Genomic DNA, 12,704 nt, shown 5'->3' with positions numbered 1-12,704 from the left:
GCACAACTGAACAAAATACTACCCAGTCCTTGAGCCATCCACACAATTGTTGTTATGCTTGAGCCCATTGTTGATTCATATCCAGCATCATTTCTATTACCAGGGCCCAGTATTCTAACTACTGATCCTTCCTCTTTGTTTTCAGCCTCTGCATTTCAATCGCTGGTAATTTATTAATACATCTTGATTGCATGTTTGATCAGTTTCAGCATCAGTGGGTTTTGTGGATGCCATTCTTCAATTTGTCCTTTTCAGCCGTAGTAAATTGTGTGATTGTCAGATTCATAAATAGCCAACACCAATCCACTGCACCTCACTAATACATAGTATATTGATACTTACGTGTTCCATTTCATTTTTGACAGTTTCCAATTTTCCTAGATTCCTACAGACATTCCTTGTTTTGTTTATTAATGCATGTTTACAACGGTTCCTCCTTATTTTAACTTGTGCCCCCATCAGCAAATGACGGGCCCTAAAGCTTTACTTCATTCGTGTCATCATGGTCAACTCTACTTTGAGGAGGCAGCTCTTCCCAGTTGTATCTTAAGTGTGTTCCAACCTGAGGATCTCATCAGTGTCCCACTGCTTTTCTTAAGGTTTTTAGTGGGGTGCTTAACAACAAAACATTCAGAAGTGGTCTGCCTCTCCTTCTTAGTCTATCTTAGTCTGGAAGCTCAGTTAAAACCTGTCCACCATGGGAGACCCTGCTGGTATTTAAAATGCTGGTGGCATAGTTTCCAGCAATACACAAGCCACCACAGTGTAACAGAGTTACACATGGGTGGTGATAAGTGGAGGGTTAGCGAAAAGGAAGGAAGATACCTACCCCCGGAGGAGAAGGACCTACGCAGTGGCAGCAACGTAACATACGATCATTATGAGGACACTAAGGCCAGGCAGTGTTTAATTTTGTTGTGTATAGGGTTGCTATGAGTTGGAACTGACCTGACAGCACATAACAACAGTGCCTAACAAAATGAGAAATTGGCACAGTGAAATGATACAACATAAAATGTAGACTGTACACTCTAAAAGTTTTGAAAGCAAGAGATTTGGGTGGCTGTCTGATTCTAGTAAATAGGTAATATTTTCTGCTTGTTTTAGAAATATTGTAAAGAAACTGTTGGTGTTCACTTCTGAATAGTAATTATATTTCATCATACTAAGAATAAATCTTCCATATTTTGGCATTCTTAATTGAGTAGATTTTTGATAATACACACAGTGAGACTGATTCTGCCTTTGCATGGTAGTAGTTAATGATTTTCCACACTCCATTTGTGTGTGTACTTTCTATTGCAGAATTTTCCATTGCAACCGAGTTGAAGTAATGTTTTAAACCCTTTTAATAAGTCTATGTGCACAATTAACCCTTTCATAGCAGTGCCACACAATTGTAATGCTTCTGAAAAATATCAGCCTAGTTCCAGGTTCCAACTTATTAACACAGTGATGAATATATATCCCAGTATTCTTTTATTTTTAAAATGCCTAAAAGTAGAATTTATATCCTCTAAGTTACATAAGTAAAAATGCTAATAAGATAACTTATTAGAGACAGCAAATCTGAATACTCCATGGATAGCAAGAGGTCTCTTTACGTTCTCCTCCTAGCCTCAGGGCATAAAAGCTACAAAAGTCTCTAGCAGTAACTACCACTTTTTGACAGACAAATATTTCTGGTATTGCATGAGGTGAAAAATAGGAAAGAAGTGATTCCCAAGCATTATCCTAAAATGGGTAAAAAGAAAAAAACCCATACTGCAACTCATAGTGAATCTATATAGGATTTTTAAAACGAAATCTTTATGGGAACAGATAGCCTGCAGAGCAGCTGATGGACTTGAACTACTGACCTTGAGTTTAGCTGCTCAATACCTACCCCACAGTGCTACTAGAGTGTAATCTATTAACTTTCTATCATTCATTAACATGTTATTCTTATTACATGGTTATTTGTTGATTTTGTTTTTGTTTTTTAAATTACAGCTAAAGCACAAGATATAGTCAACAGAGTTAGGAGTTTTAGAGATGGGGGCTTATTTTTAGTTTTTTTTTAAAGTCTGAATTAAAGCCAGTTTCCTTTATTGTAATTTTAATGAAGGGAGGCTGTTCAGTTGAGTAACAGACAATGTTTTTACTTATATGGCCCAACACTATGCTGAGGAACTGGAAGAGAGATAAGACAATGTCCATGTGTTACAGGGGTCTGATTATAAAATGTGTATTTGTTAGCCTCTTTTTAGGATAAATTTTACCTACCTCTGGCCTTGTTGTGTTCCATCGAATAGATTCTGACTCATAGTAAACCCTTTGTAGGGTTTTCTGAGGAGTGGCTCGTGGCTTTGAACTGCCAACCCTGTGGTTCGCAGTCCGGTGTTGATCCTATATTTCCGTAACAGGACTCCACCCTTAGCCTGGTTGTTGTTGTTGTTAAGTACTGTGGAGTCAGTTCTGACAGATAGTGACCCTGCATACGGTTTCCTTCCGAGGATGTAAATCTTTATGGGAGCAGAAAGCCTCATCTTTCTCCCACAGAATGGCTGCTAGTTTCAAACTGCCGACCTTGAGGTTAGCAGCCAATTCATAACCACTACGCTCCCAGAGCTCCTTAGCCTTAGTACTTTGAAATCTGTTGGAACCAGTTTAGCTAACACTGAGAAAATGGGATTGTTCTCTTAGTTCATGTGAGTTTATTCAGTTCCACTGAGCTGTCTAAACAGTATGGATTTCCAGGGGTAATAAATGTTGTGGACGTTTTTGTCACTATAGGCTAGACAAGAGCACAGCTTGAGTCTTATGATTTAGACAAAGTTGTAGCTCCTGAGATTGTTCTTTCGTCTTGTGTTTCAGTTTGATTCATAATTAGAAAACATCTTTTTTTCTTTCTCCATGTTTCTTTTTCATTTTCCTTCTTTTGTTTTTCTGTCCTCTGTTGTTGCCTTTCCTTTACCTTCTGAATTCCTTTCTTTCCTATAGGCACTGATGTTCTTTACATTGGCCCTCTGAAAGGTGAGCCTTGTCACAATTAAAAAAAACAAAAAGTGTTTGTCTCTCTCAGCTATACCCTGAACTTGTAATGAATTCTCTCGAACTGATTTTTTTCCAAAAAAATTTCTATCAATTTAATTCTATTCTTGTGGTCTACTATTACCTGTTCTAATGTTATACCAGTAAAGTCACTAAGCTTTCTTTCCAGAATGAAGCTTGTGTTTCATTCACAATATGCTTCATATCATTAGAGCATTTATTATTGAAAACTGTGATTCTGTGCTTCCTACTTACTGCCTCTTTTTCATGTTACTCATTAGGAAGTATATACTCAAGCCCAGGACTTTATAGTAAAACAATGACCCCCACTTACGATGCTCATGATGGAAGCCCCTTGTCACCAACTTCTGCTTGGTTTGGTGACAGTGCTTTGTCAGAAGGCAATCCTGGCATACTTGCGGTCAGCCAACCAATCACATCACCAGAAATCTTGGCAAAAATGTTCAAGCCTCAAGCTCTTCTTGACAAAGCTAAAATCAACCAGGGGTAAGTTTTTAAATGTAGTTATCTTGCAAGAATTTCTCTGACTAGAGATAGAAATAACAAAAGTTTCTATCGTCTACTGTTTTTGTCAATTTTACCAGGTGGCTTGATTCATCAAGATCGCTTATGGAACAAGATGTGAAAGAAAATGAGGCCTTGCTGCTCCGATTCAAGTATTACAGCTTTTTTGATTTGAATCCAAAGGTATCGAGGGTTTAGAGGGATTTTATTATTTATTTTGGTGGTGGTGGATATGATTTTTGTGTTTAGAAGTTGTTTGTTGTTGTTAAATGCCCTTGAGTCAGTTTCACAGCGATTCGATATAGGGTTTCCAAGGAGGGGCTGTTAAGTTTGAAGGTGTAGTGCTTAAAGAATTGTTTTTATAGCAAGTCTTGAATAACATTAAAAACTCAAAAAGCTTTAAAGAAAAGACATTTGTAATTTAACAGAGTCCATTGTCTTATAGGTTGAAAGTACAATTAAACTTTTAAGAATGGATAGTTTTTGTATTTCATACATTCTGGTTTTGTACTTCACCATTTGTCTGCACTTAGTTGTACGGTGGGAGCTAGTAAGTTACTGTGATGCTGAAAGCCTTCCATCCTGAAGTTTAAATACCAGCAGGGTATTTAAATGCATTTTTCCCCTTTTTGCTCAGGATTCTTTGGTAGAATCTTTTTCATCAAAATGTTTAGTAATGGTAGGTAGGGCACCCTCCATTTCTTCTGGTCTCATGGTAAAGGAGCCAGTTGCTTCATGGGAGTAGAGACAACATTGCGTAAAAAAAAAATAAAAAGATGTAGGTATGAAAAATCCTTATAGGTTTTGTATAATTGGGTACTTGATAGATTAAAATTTAAGGACAGATTTAGATACTGTTTCTTGTCAAACTTTAATTTTATTCAGACTTTTAAATGGTAAGATACTACAATGAACTGTCTTTTGTTGCAGTATGATGCAATCAGAATCAATCAGCTTTATGAGCAAGCCAAATGGGCTATTCTCCTGGAAGAAATTGAATGCACAGAAGAAGAAATGATGATGTTTGCAGCTTTGCAGGTAATTGATCATTAGTTAATGGGATTGGAAGGATGGTGGTGTCAGGGGCTGTACGTTTAAGTAGTGAAGTGGCATAGTATCTAGTAGTTTTTTGAAACCTATTTTTCTCTGTTCTGTAGGAGAAAAATTAGCCTCCCACCCACAGGTACTACCTTTTAGTAACGTAGTAGGTACCTGTTTACTATTATCTTGTATATTGGTGTTGTGCTGTTGAGTTGGTTCCAACTAACAGCGAACCCTATGGTAGGATTTCCTCCCTGTGGCTTCTTACAAAACAAGAAATACATTTAAATGTCCAAAGGTCACATTCTGCCAGCCAGTGAGTCTGTAAATCTTTATGGAAGCAGAAAGCCTTGCCTTAGCTTTCTCTTACAGTGTAATTGGTGGATTTGAACTGCCTACCCTTTGGTTAACAGCCCAACGCACAACCACTACGCCACCAGGTCTTCTTAGATTATACTAGTGTTTTTACAAATGTAATCCTTGCATACTCTGTAGTTCAAAATTTTGGTGTTACTTGTTTTAGAAATGAATTGTATACTTCATTACTAGTACCCATCCACTGGGTCTGACTCCTAGCGACCCTACAGGGCAAGGTAGAATTGCTTCATAGGGTATCCAAGGTTATAAATGTCTATGGAAGTAGAATGAATGCCTCATCTGTCTTCCTTAGAATGACTGGGAGTCAAACATTATTTCTACTTCCTTAAAATAACTTTAGGGTAGGATCCACAAGTTAGCATTTTTAGAAACATTGAAGACCACTGACAATTCAAAATTGTGGTAAAATTTTGGTTGTGCCTAAAATGTGATGAACAATGTTGTTATTTAAAGAAAATTATAAAATGCTAAATTGACTTTGTTATGAAAGTGAAAGTGCCTTTTTTAATCCGTAGAAAAGAAAAAAAGCATTTAGAGGAGTGAGACCAGTTTATGTACCTAACGAAGTTTTCCAGTTAAAAAAAGGTCTTAGAGCATAAGAACGGCTGATTTCTTGACCCATACACCTCCTTAGGTTCCATGACAAAGGGAGGCAGGGAAATAAACTTTTCCCTGTTGATTTCACCATGCCTTCCATTATGCAGGGAGCTTGTGGTACAGTGGGTAAGCATTGGTCTGCCTACTTAAAGATTGTCAGTTCAAACATGTCAGCCACCCCATAAGAAAAAGATATGGCTGATCTAGGAAACCCTATGGAACAGTTGCAAAAAGGGCACCAACTATCCCTCCCATGGTACACTCCACTTCTCATCTGGATTCGGTAATCCGGTGACTACACAGAACTCAGACACCATACTCACAGTCACTGAGTTTGAGGCAATTAACAATTTCATACTCACAGTCACTGAGTTTGAGGCAATTAACAATTTCATACTCAAAGTCACTGAGTTTGAGGCAATTAACAATTTATAATTTAGAAACATGTTCAAGGCACAATTCTTCCAGTCAGGACAGCCTCTCATCTCTCATGTCCATAGGCAGGCCTCTCTCTGGCCTCGGCAATATTAAAAAGCTCATTTAGCGCTGTTGATAAATGCTTACAGGGTACCTCATACCACCATAAGCATCAGCCTGAAGATACTCAGTTCTAAGTATCCAGAGGCACCCCACTCTTGCAAGCAAGCCACCTGCTAGTCACTCAGCTTTACTTGCTCTTTAGGCTAGGAAGCCCAGCAATTGGGTCTCATGCTCTGGCTCTGGGTTCTGAGGCTGCTGCTTCTCTTCTGGTATCACATCTTTCTGTTGAGGAAGTTCAACAAGCAGGGGTCTCAGGGTCCAAAGATGCACTCCATTCCTGGTACTTCCTCTTGATGATAGTGAGATTCCCCTCTTCCTGCTTTTGAGATGGCTTATTTTACATCCATGCTAAAATTTCAAGTTCTCATGATTAACCCTGTTAACAATCACAACTGAATCATATCATCAGCATCTTCCTGTACCTTCTCTTACCCAGACTCATCAGGGAAAAGTAGTTTGGTGGGAGTTACAAAGATGATGGCTAGAAGAGACATATGAAGTAGTAAGTAGTTCACTGCACTCTGTTAGTTCAACTTGAAGTAGGGAATTTGGGTTATTTCCATTACTGAAAACATATGGTATCAACAAAAAATGAAAAGCAAAAAGGGTTAAGAATCCTGTGTTGTGTTTTTATAGGATCTAGCCCTTCCTGAAGTAATTAAGTTCTGGACCAGTTGTATTTAGAGTCTATCCATACTTATGACTTCCTACCTGTATCTACCTGTATCTGTGTCACTTCAAATAAGACTTGTAATTTTCCGGTGGAAGTTTGACCCATTTTTTTTTAAGTATATAATGTAACTTTTAACAAATGCTCCACAGTTTTGAGCCGTCACTTCTCCATGTCTCATTCATAAGGATCTTATGCATCACAGTCACCTAAGACACTTAATAAAAATGCAGACTCTAGATTGGACCCCAGGTTTGCTGAATCATAATCACCAGGGATCACCTCGGAATTAGATTTGTAACCCATTCTCCTCCTATGTTTCTTAATACACTCTTAACTTCAAGGCCACTAAGCTGTCCTTAAGGAGCTCTGGTAATGTAGTGGTTACGAATTGGGCTGCTAACCTCAAGGCCGGCAGTTCAAAACTACTAGCAATTCCACGGGAGAAAGATGAGGCTTTCTTCTCCCGTAAAGATTTACAGCCACAGAAGCCCTGTGCAGGGTCACTGTGAGTCGGAACCAACTCCATGGTACTTAACAGCAACAAGCTGTCCTTAGCCTACCTAGTTCTCCATGGTTTGTGAATAGTTTGTACCACTGTGAAGATCTCATTTTGACACATCTAAATGTATAGCCAAAGACTGTCAGTAATTCAATCTTAAAGAAACTTTAGGCATTTGGAGTTTTACTTAGTACTTGGAAAGGAATCTGAGCTTTGATTACCTTTGTGTAAAGTCTACTATTTAGCATCAAACTCTTAATAAAGTACTAGTATTTGTTCTAAGTCACTTAGCTCAGTGTACTTACAATGACCAGTTGTTGAGTTGGTTCTCTCTCATGGTGATCCATACTGATATGTCAGTGTAGAACTGTGTCCCATAGGGTTTCCCTTAGCTGAGTTTGCAGAAATAGATCACTTGGCCTATCTTCCAAAATGCTGCTGGGTGGATTTGGACCTAAATGCTTTAAAACAAAACAAACCTTTCTGTTAGCAGCCTAGCATGTTAACTGTTTGCACCACCCAAGGACTCCATTGAAAAGCAATGAGTAGTTATTTTTATTCACAAAGATTTTTCTATACTATGTATGTGTATAAAAGACCTTATGTATATTTTGTTCATCATAAAATATTCATTGATCCCAGGCATTGCTTTAGATATAGAATGTGTTCCAGTAGGGGAAGAAAGAAAATCTTTGCTTTTGCAACTCTAAATTTTATCTTTTCAAATTAGGAAATGAAACAGTTACAGATAATAATTTCCTTTTAATGTTTCATAGTTACTATAATCTTTCTAATAAAAAGTAATTTCTGATTTTAGTATCACATCAATAAGCTGTCAATCATGACATCAGAGAATCACTTGAACAACAGCGACAAAGAAGTTGACGAAGTTGATGCTGCTCTTTCAGACCTGGAGATTACGTTGGAAGGGGGTAAAACATCCACAATTTTGGTAGGGTGAATGTTCTTACCTATTAATTTGAGTTGATTGTCTAAGCATTGTGTGAGCAATTCCTTTAGATTTGATGCTTGTGCCTTTGTAGATTAGGTTTTCATGGAGGGGTTGGAAGAAATGCTGTTTTTTCCAGAACTTCCAGGAAAGTATTTTTAAAAACATTAATGAATTTTTAGTCTTCATTGTTTCTAGCACAGTCAGTGATAGAGCCTTACTCTGATACACCACACATTCTTTAGAATTTGTAGAGATTATTCTGCAGAGGAGATCTTAAGTCACTGTAGTAAATACATTAAATACATTTAGTTATATACACATTTGGATATATGTTACCAAAAAAAGAGAAAATTAGAGCTTAGGAAAATTTTTTAATGCTGTTTGATGTTGTGAGGTACCGTTGAGTCAGTTCTGACTTAGGGACCCTGTTTAGGGTTTCTAAGGAGTGACTGGTGAGTTTGAACTGCCGACCCTGTGGTTCAAACCAACCTTGCCGTCCAGTGCTTACCTTACAGTGCCACACCAACTTAGAAATTAGTTATTGCTGAAGAAACTTTTCGTCTCAGGGAGGCTGAAAAACAAAACCTAAAACCAACTGCTATTGAATTAACACCGACTCATTGCAATCCTGGAAGACAGAATAGAACTGCCCATATGGCTTCCAAAGTTATATGTATTGTTGTTTAGTGCCTTGGAGTCATTTCCGACTCAGAGAGCCTATATAGGGTTTCCAAAGCTTTTTTTAATCTTCGAGGGAGGATGGCAGAAGAATGATGAAGACACAGGGAGAAAGAGTGATAAATACACAAACCTTGGAACAGCCATGTTCTGTGGGTAGATACATGGACAGAGATACATGCTGAATGGGTATGGGAGGAAGAGTAGACTAAGAGGACATTGGTACATGAGTATTTACCTTTCCTGCAAACACAACTATGAATGTGGTGGCACATACAGAGGGCTAAACGAGGAAAAATTCTTAGACATTATCAAGCCTCTTAAAGCTGTCCTTAAAGCAATGAGAATTGGTGGGCTTCGGGGCTCAGGACCATTGTCTCAGGGGATGTATACTATGGTCAGTTGGCATAACAAAGTCCACATAGACAATATTCTGCATTCTGTTTTTGTGAGGAGCTGTCTGGTATCTTAAAAGGCCATTTAAGGTGCAGCTATTGCTCTCTCCATGTGTGGAACAAAGAGTGATGAAATTTGAAGATGATTAGTCCAACGGACTAATTAATTCTAAGACCAAAAGAACGAAATGGTTCTCAGCTACCGCTGCCATCTACTCTGAAAGGAATCACATTAAAAGGTCCCACATAGAGTGGCAAAAAATGTGGAACAAAAAAAGAGTGGAGGAACCTGAGACTATGGTCCTCTACCACCCTTCACATCCTGAAAGTAACCCACCCCTGTGGCCCAGCTTTCAGTCCAAAGCAGTATATAGGCATATTGGGGAAATAACAATACTAGTAAGGGGATGCTTGCTATGAATGATGGGGAATGGTCAGTCAAAATATAGTAAATGACTGTATTAACTTTTCTTGCCATGATAGGCCACATGATCCTTTAATCCATATGAATTTATCTGTATAATCTGTATTTTTTGTAATTTTGTTACTGAACTAGTTGTTAGTATCAGATATTAAACATTAGAAAAAATTCAAATTTTTAAAAAAATTTCACTCTCTTATTAGGGTGATATCACTTCCATACCTGAACTTGCTGACTACATTAAAGTTTTCAAGTAAGTACAAAAAAAAAAAAGCAATGAAATTACAAGTGTAGTCATGTTGCCATTATTGAAGTTTACTTAAGTTTGACAAATCTAATTGAAAGTACAGTTAAAGAACACAACCATATATACCAAATTGAAACCACATGACTCATTAAATAGCATTATCTGATACCTAGATTGTATCATAGAGACACTAAAACATAGCAGTACAGCGTACTTGTTCAAAGCTCTAGATTCTGTTGAAGTTTGTGTGTTCCTGAGACATTACACTACATAAAGCAGGCTCGGCAGTTACTACCTAAGGTCAAAAGCAGTCCAAAAATATTACATGGAAAATTCCAGAAATAAACATTTCCTAAGTTTTCAGTTGCACATCATTCTTGAATTGCCTGGTGATGCCGTGTGCCATCCCATGTGGTTAGTCACTTGGTAACTGTCTCAGTTATCAGATCAGTGTGTCAGTGTTGAAGTGCTTGTGTTCTTGTTACCTTTATTTTACCTAGTCACACTTTTACTTCTAGTATTTGTTGATCTCAGAGTAAGAGAGTAACAGCACTTTTAAATGAAAATTTATCATAGGGTTTACAGTAGGGCGCTTCAGAAAGTTCATGGAAAAATACCTTATTTTTTCATGAACTTTTTGAAGCCCCTTTATAGGAAAAGCATAGTATACACAGTGTTGGGTAGTGTCCATAGTTTCAGGCTTCCACTGGATATCTAGAAACTTACCTGCCAAGAGTAAGGGTAACCTACTACAATCAGATGTTTGTACCTACGCACTTTGCTACCCGCTTTCTGTTTATGCGGCTGATCAAATAGGAATTCAACATATGGGCTACTTGACCTTGGACTTTTGAAAGTCTGTTAATATTTTATAGTAATAAAACATAGTATTGAAAAAGTTAGCTTCAAAACTGGTTTTTCTCTTATTTCTGTTTGACTAAGGCCAAAAAAGCTGACTCTAAAAGGTTACAAGCAGTACTGGTGCACCTTTAAAGATACATCTATTTCTTGCTATAAAAGCAAAGAAGAATCCAGTGGTACACCAGCTCATCAGATGAACTTAAGAGGTAAGTAAAACTTTGGAATGATGTTGTTGTTGTTGTTACCTGCGGTGGAGTCAGTTCCGACCCATAGCGACCCTGCACTGGGTTTCCGCGGCTGTTAATCTTTAAGGGAGCAGAATGACTCATCTTTCTCCCGTGGAGTAGCTGGTAGTTTCGAACTGCCGATTTTGTGGTTCCCAGCCCAATTCTTAACCACTAAGAACTATATTTTTTGTAATATTCTCCTATGACATAAATTGCATTCACAGTATTACAACCATCAGTACTGTTCAGTTCCAAAAATTTTCATCACCCCAAAGCAAGAACTTAGTATTAAGTCCCCCCTCTTCCCAGCCCTTAAAAACCACTGATAATTGGGTCTCTATGCATTTACCTGTAAGTAGGCTATCCATCATTTGTCCTTCTGTGTCACTTACTAGACTCAGCATATTGCTTTCAGGGTCAGTCCATGTTGTTAAAAATATCAGAACTTTATTTCCCTTTATGGCAGAATCTGTATTTTAACATCCTGGCTACATTTAACCTGTATCCCCATCAGCAATGAAAGTTGTTGATGAGTTGCTTCCGACTCATAGAGATCCTATGAGTATAGGGTTTCCAGGGCTGGTTTTGTTTGAACTGCCAACTTTTTCATTAGCAGTTCAGTGCATGAGGGTTCTAATTTCTTCATCGGCAGTTGCTATCCTGGTGAGTATGAAGTGGTGTCATAGTGTGGTTTTGATTTTTGGCACAGCAACTAAAGCACAGAGTTGCTAAATGACCACTAGGTGGTTCAAATCTTCCAGTCATTCCTTGAGAGAAAGCTGAGGCAGTCAGCTTCCATACAAATTTACAGCCACAGAAACCTTGTGAAGCAGGCCTTCTCTGTCCTGTAAGGTTGTTCAAGCCAGGATAAGTTAGATGGCAGTGCATTTGGTTTTGCTCTGTTTGGCAATTACTAATAGAAAGAGCCATAGTGGCACAATGGTTAAGTGCTTGGCTAACCTAAAGGAGGGTTGTTCAAACACAACCTTGACCTCGGCCTAGTAATTTGCACTCATAAATGTGTGTTCAGTCAGGTGATTATGACTTCTAGTGACCCTATAAGACAGAGTATAACTGCTTCACCACTGTGCAGTCAAGTCTCCCATAAAGATTACTGCTGTTAAATGCTATCAGGTCAGTTCCAACTCATAACAACCCAAAAAACTCAAGCCTCAACTTATTGAAGGATTCTCTGGGCAAATTATTGAATGATGCAGAAAGCATCAAAAGAAGATGGAAAGAATACACAGAGTCACTGTACCAAAAGGCAATGGTTAATGTTCAACCATTTCACAAGAGGTAGCATATCTAAATGGAAGGAAAAGTTAGTGGACTATAAGGTAGCCTCAAAGAAAATTAACACTTCATACATACCAAGAAAATGAAAATCCAAGAAGAACATGGAAACATTAAAACTATGAGGAAAGTCACAAGAAACAACACAGAAAGCATGAACTCAGCAAAGGAAGACACACAGAACAAAGAAAACAGCAATACTATAAAAAACAAACATAGTTTCAGCAATTAATCCATACCTATTGATGATTATACTGAATGTAAAAGAATTAAATGCACCAGTTAAGAGACAGAGGGTGGCAGAATGGATAAGAAAACAAGATCCTTCAATATGCTGTCTG

General features: G+C 38.0%; 1 protein-coding gene across 2 annotated transcripts in view; it reads left to right on the top strand.

The window, feature by feature from the left end:
* FERMT2 (fermitin family member 2) overlaps positions 1-12,704 on the top strand; it is a 108,443-nt gene that overhangs the window by 77,694 nt on the left and 18,045 nt on the right. For both annotated transcript variants that reach the window (XM_006872361.1, XM_006872360.1), the window contains exons 4-9: positions 3,315-3,540; positions 3,639-3,741; positions 4,489-4,596; positions 8,104-8,238; positions 9,936-9,985; positions 10,922-11,046. In XM_006872361.1, coding sequence (XP_006872423.1) covers positions 3,315-3,540; positions 3,639-3,741; positions 4,489-4,596; positions 8,104-8,238; positions 9,936-9,985; positions 10,922-11,046 — 747 coding nt within the window. The remainder of the gene's footprint in view (positions 1-3,314; positions 3,541-3,638; positions 3,742-4,488; positions 4,597-8,103; positions 8,239-9,935; positions 9,986-10,921; positions 11,047-12,704) is intronic.

The sequence above is a fragment of the Chrysochloris asiatica genome, unplaced genomic scaffold (genome assembly GCF_000296735.1).
Source record: "Chrysochloris asiatica unplaced genomic scaffold, ChrAsi1.0 scaffold00194, whole genome shotgun sequence".
NCBI classification, from domain to species: domain Eukaryota; kingdom Metazoa; phylum Chordata; class Mammalia; order Afrosoricida; family Chrysochloridae; genus Chrysochloris; species Chrysochloris asiatica.
This window is presented reverse-complemented; position numbering and strand designations above follow the sequence as displayed.